We start from the raw sequence: 14,345 nt of genomic DNA, 5'->3' as shown, positions 1-14,345 counted from the left end.
TGCTCTGATACCAAATTGTCATGTATCTAGGGTTTAACCTAGGGTTTGGATTGGAAATAGGAAGATTCCAAGGGAATTAGGACCAAGAACAGAAGGATTGGAGGGAGAATTGGACAAAAAGAGGGAGATAATAGATAGAAATGAGGGAGAGTTGCAGACAGAACAGATAAAGGGTGAGATTAGAGAAAAATCAAAGGGATCGAGAGAGAGATCAGCAGAAATTGAGAAAGAATTGATGAGAGGGAAATGACTGAATTCAATTATCATTCAAAGCATATCCACGAAACAGTCTTCAGTTGCTTTATATAGCTACTCTACAGAAATAACAAACTAACAAAAAAAATACAACTAGAGGAAAATAAAAGTAAAAAGTATAGTAGGCTAATTACTGTTTTAGCCCTAATAAAATCTTTGGGTCCTGACACTGATGCTTTTAATTCGGGTATAACAAAGCCTAAATCGTGTTAATTTATATCCTGATGGCTGCTGGAATTTGTGGTATGGTGCTTCTAATATTTTCTTCTGGTAAGGGCTGCTAGAGAAAACCTGTAAGTGGGGAACCTTGGAGCCTACCATCCTCAGCCTTTTTAGAATTTATTTCATTACCATGCCTATTAATGAAAACTTTCATTTCCTAAAATCAAGCTAGCTTAAAGACAAGTAGCCTTGTGCATTGAGGGCACCTTAGAGAGAAGTAGCCGATAAATGATGTGCTTTTATCTCAACTTTTTCACTAATATTTTTATTAAATCTGTACATATTCAAATTCTTAGTTTTCACTTTTTTATCATGTGCGCAAATTTTCTATTTGCTGTAGAAATTTCCAGTTTAAACTTCAATTTTTTTGCTATCTTGTATTTTACTAATATGAATCTCAAAGCACAACTTGCAGATCAAATGTATGACATGAATGTAGTAATTTTTTTCCTCTTGATCTAGTAAAAGGGTCTTCTGATTGTTTTAGTTAAGAAGGCTGCTAAACCAAATATATTGAGTGGTAAAGTAATCTTTTATCTGTTTTTTGTTCGGACAATACAAGATCTGAAAACACTTCCATAATAGATTGACATTCATGCTTCCATCCATTCATTTTCTTTGCTTTTCAAGTCCTACATGTTATCCTTTGATTTATGGCCACTTGATTCATTTGCGCTTGTGCTTGTTTTGACAGTACAATGAATGAGCTGGTTGACAAATTCAACACTGCATATGATAGGCACAGCAGAAGGGGAGGAAGAGCCACTTTTTTCTGAAACTTGTTCCATATTTCCCATTTACCCTGCACATTTTGAGATGGATCACTAGTAGCAGCTGCCCTCCTTTTGAGATGGATCACTAGGACATAGTAAGTTCAGGATTTTCTGAATGAGCATATACTAAGTGAAATCTAGCTGGGTGTTTTCTTTTCTTGAGTTTTCAAATGGCTGACCCGGCAAACTTATGTCTAAAGATGGTGCTTTTTATTTTTTTTTAGGTCCTAGAATTTGGAATTGCTTGAAATGTAGTAACAGTTAAAAAGTGTTCCCATTCCAACCGGTAAATTACATGAAGATCAAGGTATTCAAAGCATGCATGCAAGAGTGGCATGGACTATCGGCTTTCTCTTAGTTTAAGTTAACAAAGTGGGGTTTAAGGTATAATCTTTGATGTCTGTAATCGAGTAAAGTGACATTCTGTTGCCGAGCTGCTTATGCTACCACTGCCTGTGGCTGAAACTCCTATTTACTTGTTGAACTGTGTGTGTAACCTGTCCTGCTGTATTTGGATGCCTGTTTTCCTGTAGTACCATGACAGCCTACAAGTTTGTGTTCCTCTTTTTACTGTAAACAGAGGAGGCGGTTGTGGTTTGAACCACCCGTTATGCTTGATGATGCAAGCTGAATTCTTGTTCTTGATCATCCGTAAGTGGGAGAGGCCAAAGTGTCCAAAATGGAGACGTAAAAAAGTCCAGAAAAAGAAGGTAATGCTTTAAGCTTGCCATTCGGATGATCAGGCCATAAATGCATACAAAACGGAGTTTTAGTTAATGATGCATACGACCAAGTTAGGCAGGGTTGGACTCTTCAGGTCTACTCAACAAAACAGTGTTTTGTAAATTTCTAGGCAATATACGATCATCACTAGCTTTATGGGTGAGGTCGGCCGCATGAATCTTTTGTAAAGTTATTTAATCTCATGGGGAAAGGTGGTGTCTCCGTGGTGACAATTTAGTAGGAGTCAAGCTCGAATAGGAATCAAAAGTCAAAAAGTCTAGTGTTTAATTTCTTGCATGGGACTTGGCATGACTGTTTGCCATGTTTAATGTTTAAGTGAAGTTAATGGGTGAAGTAGTTAAGTTAAACCATGTTGATATTTACTGAAGTGTCAACTTGGTATCACAAGTTTCTAGTCTCTGAGTCATAGGTGGGGTATGACTGACCGGTTAGTTTCTTGTATGACCAACTGGTTGTTTCCTAGAGCCTAGGTGCTGGCAAGTTTTGAGAGCAAGTCTGCTCTTGCATTTTATTCCCTCAGTATGTACTCAATGTCAAAAGATTCAAAGGCTTTGGATAGGATCCTGACCTTGTCGAGATATTTGCCGAGTTGGAGATCTTTTGCTTGAAATTCGCCTTTAACTTGATTAGCCACCAATTGTGAATCAATCCTTGCGATTAGCCTAGTCGCCCCAACTTCTTTGGCTAAGCCTAGCCCAGTGATGAAGGCTTCGTACTCGAATTGGTTATTGCTTGCCTTGAAGTCGAAGTGGAGGGACTGTTTGATCAGGAGCCCATCTAATCCTTCCAAGATTATTCCCGCACCGCTTCCCTTGATATTTGAGGCTCCATTCACTGACAAAATCCATGGGTTATTATCAGAACTTTTAGTAGGTGAAGATAATTCGACATAGAAATCGAATTGTACCTGGAACTTAATATGTTTGCGGGGTTGGTACTATATGCCGAATTTGGGAAGCTCCACCGGCCATGCGATCATTCTTCCTAAGAGCTCAGGCTTCTAGAGCACCTGCTTAATTGGTTGATCTATTAGCACTATGATTTAGTGACTCTAGAAGTAGGGCCTAAGCGTCTGGGCTACGATGACCAAGGCTAGAGCTAACTTCACTATCTTTTGGTACTAAATTTCAGGCCTTTGCAAAACTTTGCTGACAAAATAGATTAATCGCTATATTTTCCCGTCATCTCTTACTAACACGAAATTGAGAGGGCTCTAAAAAACGGAGAGGTAGAGGAGAAGCTCTTCGCCGGGTTTTAGCTTAGGGAGAATGAGAGGGGTTGTTAGGAAGTGCTTCATCTCTTGGAAGGCAACTTCACACTATTTAGTCCACTGGAATTCTGTCAACTTCTTTAAGCACCGGAAGAATGGTTGAGCTTGGTTTGCTGACCTCGAGAGAAAATGAGAGAGGGTAGTTATCCATTTTGTTTGCCATAATACTTCTTTTACATTATTGGGGCTGTGCATCTTGAGGATAGCTCAACATTTGTTGGGGTTGGCTTCTATTCCCCGATTAGCGAGCATAAATCCAAGGAACTTTTCGGCCTGCACATCAAAAACACACTTTTCTAGATTCAACCTCATGTTGTGTCGTCAGATTTGCTCGAAGATTTCGACCAAATCCGAGCAATGATCTCTCTCCCCAACGTCTTAGCCACCATATCATCAACGTACACTTTCATGTTGCGTCCTATTTGATTAGCAAACACTTAGTTCATTAGCCGCTAGTATGTAGCCCTTGCATTCTTTAATCCAAATGGCATGACTCTGTAGTAGAAATTCGCGTCCTCGGTGTCACGAACCTAGGGTTCGTGATAGGTTAAAAGGGGAAATGGGGAAGAAAATCAGATTGATGGAGGGAGAGATATTAAGAGAAAGAGAAGGAGAAATAGAAGAATAGAAGAAAGAGGAAGAAGAACGAGAGAGAAAGAGTGGAATATTAGAGAGAAAATAATATTCAATTCATTAATTCTGGATAAGGAAACAAACCATTATAGCAACCTTTTATAGGCCTATTTGCCTTCTAACAGCCTAGCACATGCTTCCATGTGCTTCTAACCACTTGCTAAAATATCTAAAATATCTTCTAACAACTATTATTAACCTATTACTATATTGCCCTCTATAGATTCTTGGGTCATGACAATTCCTTCCTCCTTGAGAGAGTTCTTGTCCTCAAGAATTTACAACAATTTAGCCATTGCTCCTCAACCAATACCAACTCTCTCTAGCTTAGTTGTTCTTTCTTTAATCATTCCCTTTCTAGGCCGCTTCTTGTGTGTTCTTGGATACTCCTCAGCTGAAACAAAAATGATAATCAGTGCAATCAAAGCTGCATCTTCCTCCAGGGAGCGACATACCATTTTCCGCGGGTTGGTGATAGCTACCAAATTAAGATAGCTTGTACCCATAGATTGAGGATCCAATATGATGCTAAATCCAATCAATATATCATCATTTGGGGCCTTCATTGAATTTAGCTGCTTCTGATCACAAGCAACAGCTGAAACTTGCGGTCCTTTAGCCTTCAATTGTTGTTGCAAGGCTGGTTGCAAAGCAGCTGTGGCCAAATTCATGTCCAAGTCTCCCAATTTCTTGTTGGCTCCCATCAGTACTATTTTCTGATTGACTACCCCAATCATTTCTTGGTTTGGACCTCCTCGATTATCACCTGGAACATCCTTAATGATGACTGAAGTTTCAGTTATGATCTCTTGATTCCCTGTAAGTAATTCAGCAACTTCTTTTCCCTTTTGTTGGCTGTAATTCCCCTCTATTTGGACATCTTTTTCAGCAATATCAGATGATCCCTCTGCATTGGCTGCCCTATTAATCTGTTCATTATAATTTTCCTTGAGATTATGCTTTTCACCACCAAATTTACTCTCAATATTGCAGCCATCTTTCTGGTCACTGTTGTCGCCGTCACAATGCTTCTTTTTCTGCCCAAAGTCTCTAGTAGACAATGAATCGGTCGTTCGTACTCTTGTCTCCTCCTTCGGCTGCTCTACTCCAAGGAAGTCCTCCTTGTTAAAACTTCCGTGATAATCATCAAAATATTTTATTGGAAAGTTGTAATGATACTTCTTAATTAGTATCATCGCAAACTCCTGCAACTTCTCACGGAACATACGACCAAATTCCTTGCACTCTTTATCAAACCCACTGTTGGTTCCTTTATCCAATTGGCTGATCCCCTTCTTCTGTTCCTTGTTGCTGCCAACTGAAAATGCAGCCTTTTTTGGCTGCCATTGATGCTCCATTTCTACTGAAAATGAAGCATTCTGCTTCATGTATGCACTGCCTTCCCTAGCTTCATGAGTAGGACACCCCACTGAAAATGCAGCCTTCTTTGGCTGCCATTGATGCTCCATTCCAACTGAAAAGGAAGAATTCTTCTGCTGCAATTGAGATTCCATTGGACTCCTTCGTGCACTACTTCTCCTGGCTGAAATCTCACTGGCTGGAAAAGCAATAGGCCAAGAAACAACAGCTCCTTCCATCCTGATTTCCTTCTATAATTGCCTCACCCAATCACCCAGTGACTTGATCGGCCTTCAAGAGTCTTCTAAACCGTCTTAACTGTCAGCCGAAAATTATAATCGAAATCGCAGCAATTGAGAATCACTGAACTGCTCTAGGAGTCTCCTTCAAATTCTGAATAGAGATCACAGCCAATAATCGATGTGAATGCACCCTAGACAGCCTGGACTGCTTGCTGTTAATTTCCGAACAACCTTGTTTCCTTCCGACTTAAATCTCAAACACGGAAAATCCACTTCTCGATTCTTCAACAAGGTTCACCACACTTCCGCTGCTCTGTCACGCTTCTGTCACTCAATGGCTGAGGTTCATCGGCTTAGGAATGCCTTCAAAACTACACTCCCAGCTGCTACGAGCTTGCTGGAATTAGTTACTGAAATTGCTAGGATTCTTAGCCGAGATCCAAGACCTATTCCGCCACCTTCAGAGCCACCAAGAACCAGTATCACCGTCGACACTCTCTTGGCTTGTGTCGTCTTCAATTCCCAGCCAAAATTACTTTGCTCGGCTTCTCCACTTGCAGCTGATTCTTAATTGACAGCCTTCCTTGCTCACTGAAGGCACTGTCGGATCAAATTAGCCTAGTCGCCCTAGAAATTAATGGCAGTTCTTCTCAACTCAATCACCGTCCAAGGCTCCCAGCCCACTTGCAATCGCCTCTGATTCCAAAATCACCAGAACTCACTGTTAGTTCAATAGCTACACCCATTCCCGAGTCCAAATCGCAACACTCGCTGTATCGAGACACCCCCGAGTCCAACCCATTGCATCGCAACACTCCCACGTCCAAATCGCGACCTCCTGGCCGTTCGCATCACCCTCTAGTCACTCACTCCAGTTGTCCGACCAACCTGCACCGCTACTGTCGCTCCCTAAGCTTGCCTGGATGGCCAATGTCGGCTCCGCTACCGTCCTTCAAAGTCACCTCTGAAGTGAGTCTTGTCCTCGCCTTAGGCAACTTGACTCCCCACCGACACTGCTACTTGAATTCGCCAGACGATGCGCAAACGACAGGCCCGAGTTTTCGAGAACGCATTTGACGGACTCCCTCACCAATCGCGATCAACCAGCTTTAGGACTTCCGATTCCGTTGGATTCACTGGACCACTTGGATAGTCTCAAGCCCAGCTGCCTCAATCACCAACAATCGCTCACCTCACAGTAGTCGCCTTGAGGCCTCCTCGATCTGGAGCTCAATCACTGAAATTTATTTCATCGGTCTCGTCCACTGAAATCAAACCTACAGCCAAGGATTGACTGCTCTGATACCAATTGTCACGAACCTAAGGTTCGTGATAGGTTAAAAGGGGAAATGGGGAAGAAAATCAGATTGATGGAGGGGGGAAATCAATAGAAGGAGGGAGAGATATTAAGAGAAAGAGAGGGAGAAATAGAAGAATAGAAGAAAGAGGAAGAAGAACGAGAGAGAAAGAGTGGAATATTAGAGAGAAAATAGTATTCAATTCATTAATTCTGGATAAGGAAACAAACCATTACAGCAACCTTTTATAGGCCTATTTGCCTTCTAACAGCCTAGCATATGCTCCCATGTGCTTCTAACCACTTGCTAAAATATCTAAAATATCTTCTAACAACTATTATTAACCTATTACTATATTGCCCTCTATAGATTCTTGGGTCATGACACTCGGTGATGAAGCTTTATTTTCTTTGTCATCCGAGTACATCTGGATTTTATTATACCCCAAGTAAGTGTCCACAAAGCTGAGATATCGATATCCCGAGGCTCCATCCACAAGCCAATCGATATTTGGTAAGGGGTAGGAATCCTTTAGACATGCTTTGTTCAAGTCGATGAAGTCCACACACATCCTCAATTTTCCCGATGACTTCTTTACTATCAACCATATTTGACAGCCAGGTAGTATAATGTTCTTCCCTTATAAACCCAACTTGGAAGAGCTTTGACGCCTCTTCAGCTACTGCCTGCAACCTTTCCTAACCTAACTTTCTTTTCCTTTTCGCAACCAACCTCAAGTTGGAATCTAAGGCCAACTTATGGCAAATGAAGGACAGGTCAAGGCTCGACATGTTTGCGGGTGTCCAATCGAAAAGGTTAGCATTTCGCAGTAGCAACATGGTCAACTATTCTTGGAGGTCATGGGGAAGTGTGGCGCTAACTCTAGTGTTCTGCTCCGGACGGGCCCCCAAGCTCAAGGGAAGTAGCTCTTTTGTGGCTTGTGGTCGGTTAGTCGGGAATTCAAACCACGGGTCTAACTCTGCCATGTTCACACTATGATCTATGGCTCAGCTACTGGGGGCAGCGATCTGGTTGTTGTGGTTTCCCCCTCCAAGCAGGGAGCATTAAACCCTCAAGTTGTCATTGTTGCATTATTGGGCCTCCTTTTGGTTAGCGTGGACCACTCTAACCTTAGTGGACAAGACCAGAAATTTCATCGCCAAATGCGGAGTGGAAATGACTATGCCCAAAGAATTAAGGGACAGGCAGCCCAGTAGGGCATTGTAAGGCGTCTGGTAATCAACCACCAAGTACCTGACATTGATCGTGTTAAGTAATGGTACTGACCCGAACGTCGTCAACAACTCTATGTATCCCTTTACATTCACCTGCTACCTTGAGAAGCTGACTATGTTTTCATTGAATAGCTTCAACTCCACTTCGGGAATTCCTAGTTTCTTCAAAGTTGACAAGTATAGCAAGTCGGCTAAGTTCCCTTGGTCTACTAGGACCTTTTTGATGATGAAGTTAGTCGCAACTACGGATATCACCATGGGATCGTCCAAATTCTAGTCGATCCCTACATAGTCCTCATCGGTGAAAAAGATCTTATCCTGGCTTCCTGACCTCTTTCGGCTTTGGGTCTTCTTTGTGGGCTATGGCTTCTTCTCGAGCGCCGGTCATCACGTGGCTCTCTGCTCCGACTCTGCCTTTTATAAACATATCGATGGAGGTGGCTTTCTCTGACTAGCTTCTTGATCTGGTCTTTGAGGGTAGTGCATTCTTCTGTCATGTGGCCGAACATATGATGGTAATCACAGCGCTTGCTGGTGTCCACGTTAGGGCTGAGGTTAGGCCGAGCTCTAACCTCAGGACATGGAATTATCTGCGAATTGTATATTTCTTGGAAGATTCGATCTCTCCTTGTCGTCAGCAAGGTATAAGCATCATAGCACAACCAGGGCGGCTCTCTTCGCCCCTTGGCTCAGTCCTTGTTTTCTTTCCTGCGTCCGGGCTCTCTCTTCGAGTGGCAGTGATACTCGGTGGATGGGCCTGACCGTTGGTTCGACTGTGGCTGGACTCGTGGTTGGGAGCTACTGCGTCTGGCAGCCGACACTTCTTCCACATTTATATAGCCAGCTGCTCGCACTCAAAGTTCATCAAGGTAGGTGGGAGGCTTCCGAGCCAAAGAGTCAGCTAAGAGCCCGGTCATGATGGCATGCAGTGAGATAGCAAGATTGAGATCTCTGATTTGAATGGCCTCCTGGTTATATCAGTGCATGAAGGCTCGGAGCAGCTCGTTCTCTCCCTACTTTAGGTTAATCAAGATGGCTAAGGTTTTATGATAAGTTCAGTTGGTAGAGAAGTGGGCGAGGAAGCGTGTGGCAAGCTCGGAGAAGTCATGGATGGAGCCTGGCTCCAAAGTGGAGAACCACAATAAGGCAAACTTCTTCAAAGTGCTAGGAAAAGCTCGGCACATGATCAGATCAGTTTTCCCACTTAACAGCACCGAAGAGTTGGACATTGTTAGGTGCTCTTGGGGTTCGGTCATATAGCTCTAATGTGCCAAGAAAGCAGAATCCTTCTGACAAGGGGATGGGCATGATGAACTTTGAGAATGGGTGACTCGGAGTGTACAAGGATGCCGACGGTGGAGGAACGAGGGTGTGAGTGGCTTGAAGCTGTCGATGACGCTGACTTCTACGTCGTTGACAACCTGCTCATTGTGCTGCTGGTTACGAGTTAACTCAACAACTTGATCTTAAAGCTGTCAGATGGTTTGGAGGAAGGCCTCCATGGTTGCTGGATTCTCTGCCTGATAGTTGACGGTGGTGTTCAAAATCTCCTAGTTTAAGGCCATGTTTTTATGGCTTTTGGTTCTGACCATGGATAGTTGCAGAAGAGATTAGGGATTCGATGTGTTGGGTAGGTAAGTTTTATTGAGCCTTACGGTGGGCGCCAAATGTTCCTTCCGACCCAACATGTTGGCAAGATTAGCTGCAGTGACAGAGGAATGTTGCGATCCGACGGGGGTGGTTGGCACCTACAAACACTCTGATGCTCAATTCAAATTCAATGAGGAGTCAAAGTAATAGAATATGAGTAAGGGTTGGAAAGAACATACCTCGACTTGTGATCAGGCCGATTTATATAAAGATGAATGTGTCTTGTGTGTCGTCGGCCATCATGGGAGGACAGAGAGCCGAGATATACGATAGTGATAGGAATCATCTTCGAGGATATCGGATTCGATGAAGATTACGGACTGATAAGGATCAGCGTGCAAGTTGCTCGGAGTTGATGTTATTGGCGCAAGGATCTTGGCTTATATGGAAAGGCTATCCGAGCTTCTTGGGCTGAGCTCTAGTTAGGGGGCCGAGCTCGGTATCAAACTGTAGGTCCGCAGCCCAAAAGGTTAGTACGGTCCAAACTGTGTGTATGTAACCTTTCCTGCTGTATTTGGATGCCTGTTTTCCTGTAGTACCATGACAACCTACAAGGTTGTGTTCCTCTTTTTACTGTAAACAGAGGAAACGGTTGTGTTTTGAACCACTCGTAATGCCTGATGATGCAAGCTGAATTCTTGTTCTTGATCATCCATAAGTGGGAGAGGCCAAAGTGTCCAAAATGGAGACGTAAAAAAGTCCAGAAAACATGAAGCTTGAATATCAATCCACACCACAAGAAGGTAATGCTTTAAGCTTGCCATTAGGATGATCAGGCCATAAATGCATACAAAACGGAGTTTTAGTTAGTGATGCATACGACCAAGTTAGGCAGGGTTGGACTCTTCAGGTCTACTCACAGAACTTGCCCATGTCCATCTATACTTCTAGGGTTTGGGACGATGTAGGCAGGTCATGTGAAACAGTGTTTTGTAAATTTCTAGGCAATATACGATCATCACAAGCTTTATGGGTGAGGTCGGCCGCATGAATCTTTTGTAAAGTTATTTAATCTCATGGGGAAAGGTGGTGTGTCTCCGTGGTGACAATTTAGCAGTAGTCAAGCTCGAATAGGAATCAGAAGTCAAAAAGTCTAGTGTTTAATTTCTTGCATGGGACTTGTCGTGACTGTTTGCCATGTTTAATGTTCAAGTGAAGTTAATGGGTGAAGTAGTTAAGTTAAACCATGTTGATATTTACTGAAGTGTCAACTTGGTATCACAAGTTTCTAGTCTCTTAGTCATAGGTGGGGTATGAGTTGGGTGAGATTCATTTTTTAAAGAGAAACCAAAAAAACCATTAAAGTGTTTATTTTAAGTATATCTTTGTTTTCGCTCTTTAATTCAGCTCTTAAAGAAGGTTTTAGAGCCTCGTAGGATGATTGGTTTGGGATAAAGTTCACTTTATAAATATTATTTATACAACAGTCAAAAGTTTTAATTCTATTAAATTAAATGGTGTGAGTTATATAAATTCTAGACTTGTTATATTTTTGTCATGTTATAATAATTAGAATTATTATTAGAGTCCATTAGTAGGTAGGTGGTGGTAGCGCTCGAGTATGAATTTCTCTGGTAAGTCTCAGTTACTTCTTATTAAAGTCACAGTTGGTATAACTTTAGTTATAAAAATATATATATTTTTGTCACACTATTTTATATAAAAGTATGTTTTAAGTTTTAATATAAACTAAGATTATAAACAAATTAGGAAGCGCATGCAGAACAGTTGGGAAGGGTACATGATCCGTGGTCGTTCAAGTAAGTAGGGAATGGGTTTAGTTTAATTCCCCCAATTCAGGGTATCTAACCCACCAATGAAATTAAAATTACAAGGTTGATTGGTGTACGTGGGCCTGTTGGTTTTGTAATTTAAAATTAATTAAACTAATTTTGATTTGAAGTGTGGAAAGCAACCCAACTGCCGCCTCCAATCCAATCCAATCCAATCCAAGCAAGCCCTTTGATTATATATATTAGCAGTATAAACTGTGTCAATCTAAAGCCAGATATATGTTATTCAATACAATACTGCCATTTTTCTATTCATTTCCTTCTCGTTTAAGCATGGCTGTCATGTATGTAATCTCCATCGAAGTCTTGTAAATTATTTTGGTCAATTATAATCAAATATATTGGAAAAGACCATTGTATTAAAACAAAGGAAAAACCCTCTTCCATCCTTCTTGACTTTGTTGGACACCCCAATGCCAATGCCTCACAATTTACAAGGCAAAAATCTATAACTAAAAGGTCAATTCTATTTGCAACAATGTGTTTTGTTCTTCATAGTTACATTTTCTTAAAATTTAATATTACTAAAATAAAGTAGAGAAAAGACTTATTTTTGCCCTTTCATTTGTAGTCACAAATATGTTCTTCTCCGTTCATCATTATCGGTGGCTCTAGCCACTAGCTTACTTCTTTAACAATGGCCACAAAGGCTGTCGGTCATCAAGGAAGAAGGAAGAGAGGAGATCGGCGACAATTGCGACAATGAACAACGCACGACGATCAACAGAAGATTTAAAGGTGTTGACCAAAACATAACACAAACTGTCGACCATGGCAGTGGTTGTGACATACATGGAGAAGACGACGACGACGACAATAGCCACCATAGTGGCTGTTGACGGCCACTACGTTGAACACGTCCCAATTTTGACACCATGAACACATCTGAATCTTAGGATTTGGACGCGTTCCCTTGAACCCTAGGATTCAGACGCCATGAAGGTGTCCCCGATTCCTAACTTACACATACACACACATATATATATTATATTTTGGTAAGTTATAAATTATATTCTATATGAGTGAAAATTATATGCGTAAGTTAGTGCGCGCGCGCGCGCGCACACACACACACACATATATATACGTGTAGGTTAGTGAATTACGCATCTCAAAACCCTGGGGTTTAGGAACGCCTTCACGGCATCCGAACCTAGGTTTTGGGGACACATTCAAGCGTTCGAACCTTGGGATTTGGATGCGTTCATGGCATTAGATTGGGATGTGTTCCATGCGATGGCCATTGGCAACCGCTATGTCGTCATCATTTTCTTTATGTATGTCACAGCTACTGCCATGGTCTATTGTTCATGTTCGTTTTGGTCGACCCTTCTTAGTTTTTTGCTCGTCGTCATGAGTCATCGTCGTTCATTGTCACCATGGCCATCAATCTCCTCCCCTTCTTCTTCCTTGATGACCAACAACCTTTATGGCCATTGTTAAGGAAGCAAGTTGGCGGCCGCTGGCGATGATGCATGGAGAAGAACAAATCTGTGGCTACAAATGAAAGACAAAAATGAGTTTTTCCCCTACTTTATTTTAGTGATATTAAATTTTAGTAAAATATGACTGTGGAGAGTAAAATATATGGTTGTAAATAGAATTTTTCTAAATAGAATCAATTCTTGTGAGATTGTGTTTGTTAATTAAGATATAGATCGAAAAAAGTAAGATATAAAAAATATTTAAAAAAAATATTTTTCATTATATTTATTAAATTTATCTGACGACCCTTTAGAAAAAAAGTCACATGACTTTTTATCTGAGTTTTTTCAAATAAATTTATCCCTCTCTCTTCTCCAAATAAATTTATTTTAGTCTTTATAAATAAAAAAAAATGACACATGTCTTTTAGTACATTTCAAAAATTTTAATAAACAGTTTGTTAGAAATTTTGAAATGTTTTTCAATTTTATTTTGATCATTTCATATCTTGATCCGAAAAATATTTTAAAACCTATTTTGATACAATCTTATCTTGCACATTTTAACAAATACTATTTAGAAGAAGATTGGTTCCTAATTGTAAGCAATGAAGCCATTATACTCTCTCGTGACAAGGACAAAACGGTTACTCTTAAAACTATTATGCTGATATATTTACTTATTTATTTAATGTTTGTTAGATTTTTATTAATAACAAAATAAAAAAGCTATCTACAGTCTCCAAATCAGGAAAACAGCTTTGTAATCATAAACATGGTGTCAAAATACCCCCAAAAGCCACCAATCTGTCATTGATGATACTTTGCATAATAATTAATATAAAAGAAATCATGTGATATAGATTCAATTCATGTTATTATGTTTTTAGACAGATGGATAGATAGATAGATGCAAAAGAGTAGGATGGATTGACCCACCAAGTAAAAGCAACAGGAAACAGGAAAGCTTCCCCCTTTTGAGGGTCCAAATGTTTCCTATTACTCTCAATGATTTAACAGAGACCCAAGTCGGTCAGATTTCCTCTTCTCTAAACCAAACCAAATCTTGGTGTATCCAGAGGGCTCATTAAACATGGTGGCCCTCTTTAATCATGCCAAAATTTTGAAATTTTTGTCCTTAACAGGGGGCTAAACCTCAAAAGCTAGGGGCACCCTGGTAACTTCACCCCTCGAGTGATTGTGGGCTTTTGATATTGCTTATGTTTATGATTTGGTCGGCTAGAAATGTCAAAAGCAGAGAAAAAAGGATTTCAAAGTTGGATATGAGTTGGTAGGGCTTAACCAACAAACTTAAAACATTTATTAACAAATATCATTTCCTTTTTTATTTTTATATTATATATATATAAACTGATTTTAAATCATTGAACATTGTTGTTTAATAAGTTTCACTTGTTTTTATACTCTTTACTTTTTTGTTTGGCAA

The 14,345-nt window shown here is 40.6% G+C and overlaps 1 protein-coding gene across 2 annotated transcripts in view; it reads left to right on the top strand.

The window, feature by feature from the left end:
- LOC127811673 (COP9 signalosome complex subunit 6a-like) overlaps positions 1–1,569 on the top strand; it is a 35,009-nt gene extending 33,440 nt beyond the window's left edge. Inside the window, exons 9-10 of one of the 2 annotated variants that reach the window (XR_008025772.1) lie at positions 1,172–1,345; positions 1,475–1,569. Coding sequence is in view for 1 of the 2 variants with exons in the window: in XM_052351756.1 (XP_052207716.1) it covers positions 1,172–1,253 (82 nt within the window). In the remaining variant the exon portion in view is untranslated. Of the gene's footprint in view, positions 1–1,171 lie in introns of both variants that reach the window. The other variant, XM_052351756.1, reaches the window with a different exon arrangement.
- The last annotated feature ends 12,776 nt before the right edge of the window (positions 1,570–14,345 follow it).

The sequence above is a fragment of the Diospyros lotus genome, chromosome 10, assembly GCF_014633365.1.
Source record: "Diospyros lotus cultivar Yz01 chromosome 10, ASM1463336v1, whole genome shotgun sequence".
NCBI classification, from domain to species: domain Eukaryota; kingdom Viridiplantae; phylum Streptophyta; class Magnoliopsida; order Ericales; family Ebenaceae; genus Diospyros; species Diospyros lotus.
Note: the sequence above shows the minus strand (reverse complement) of the source record. Positions and strands in the feature narration are given on the sequence as shown.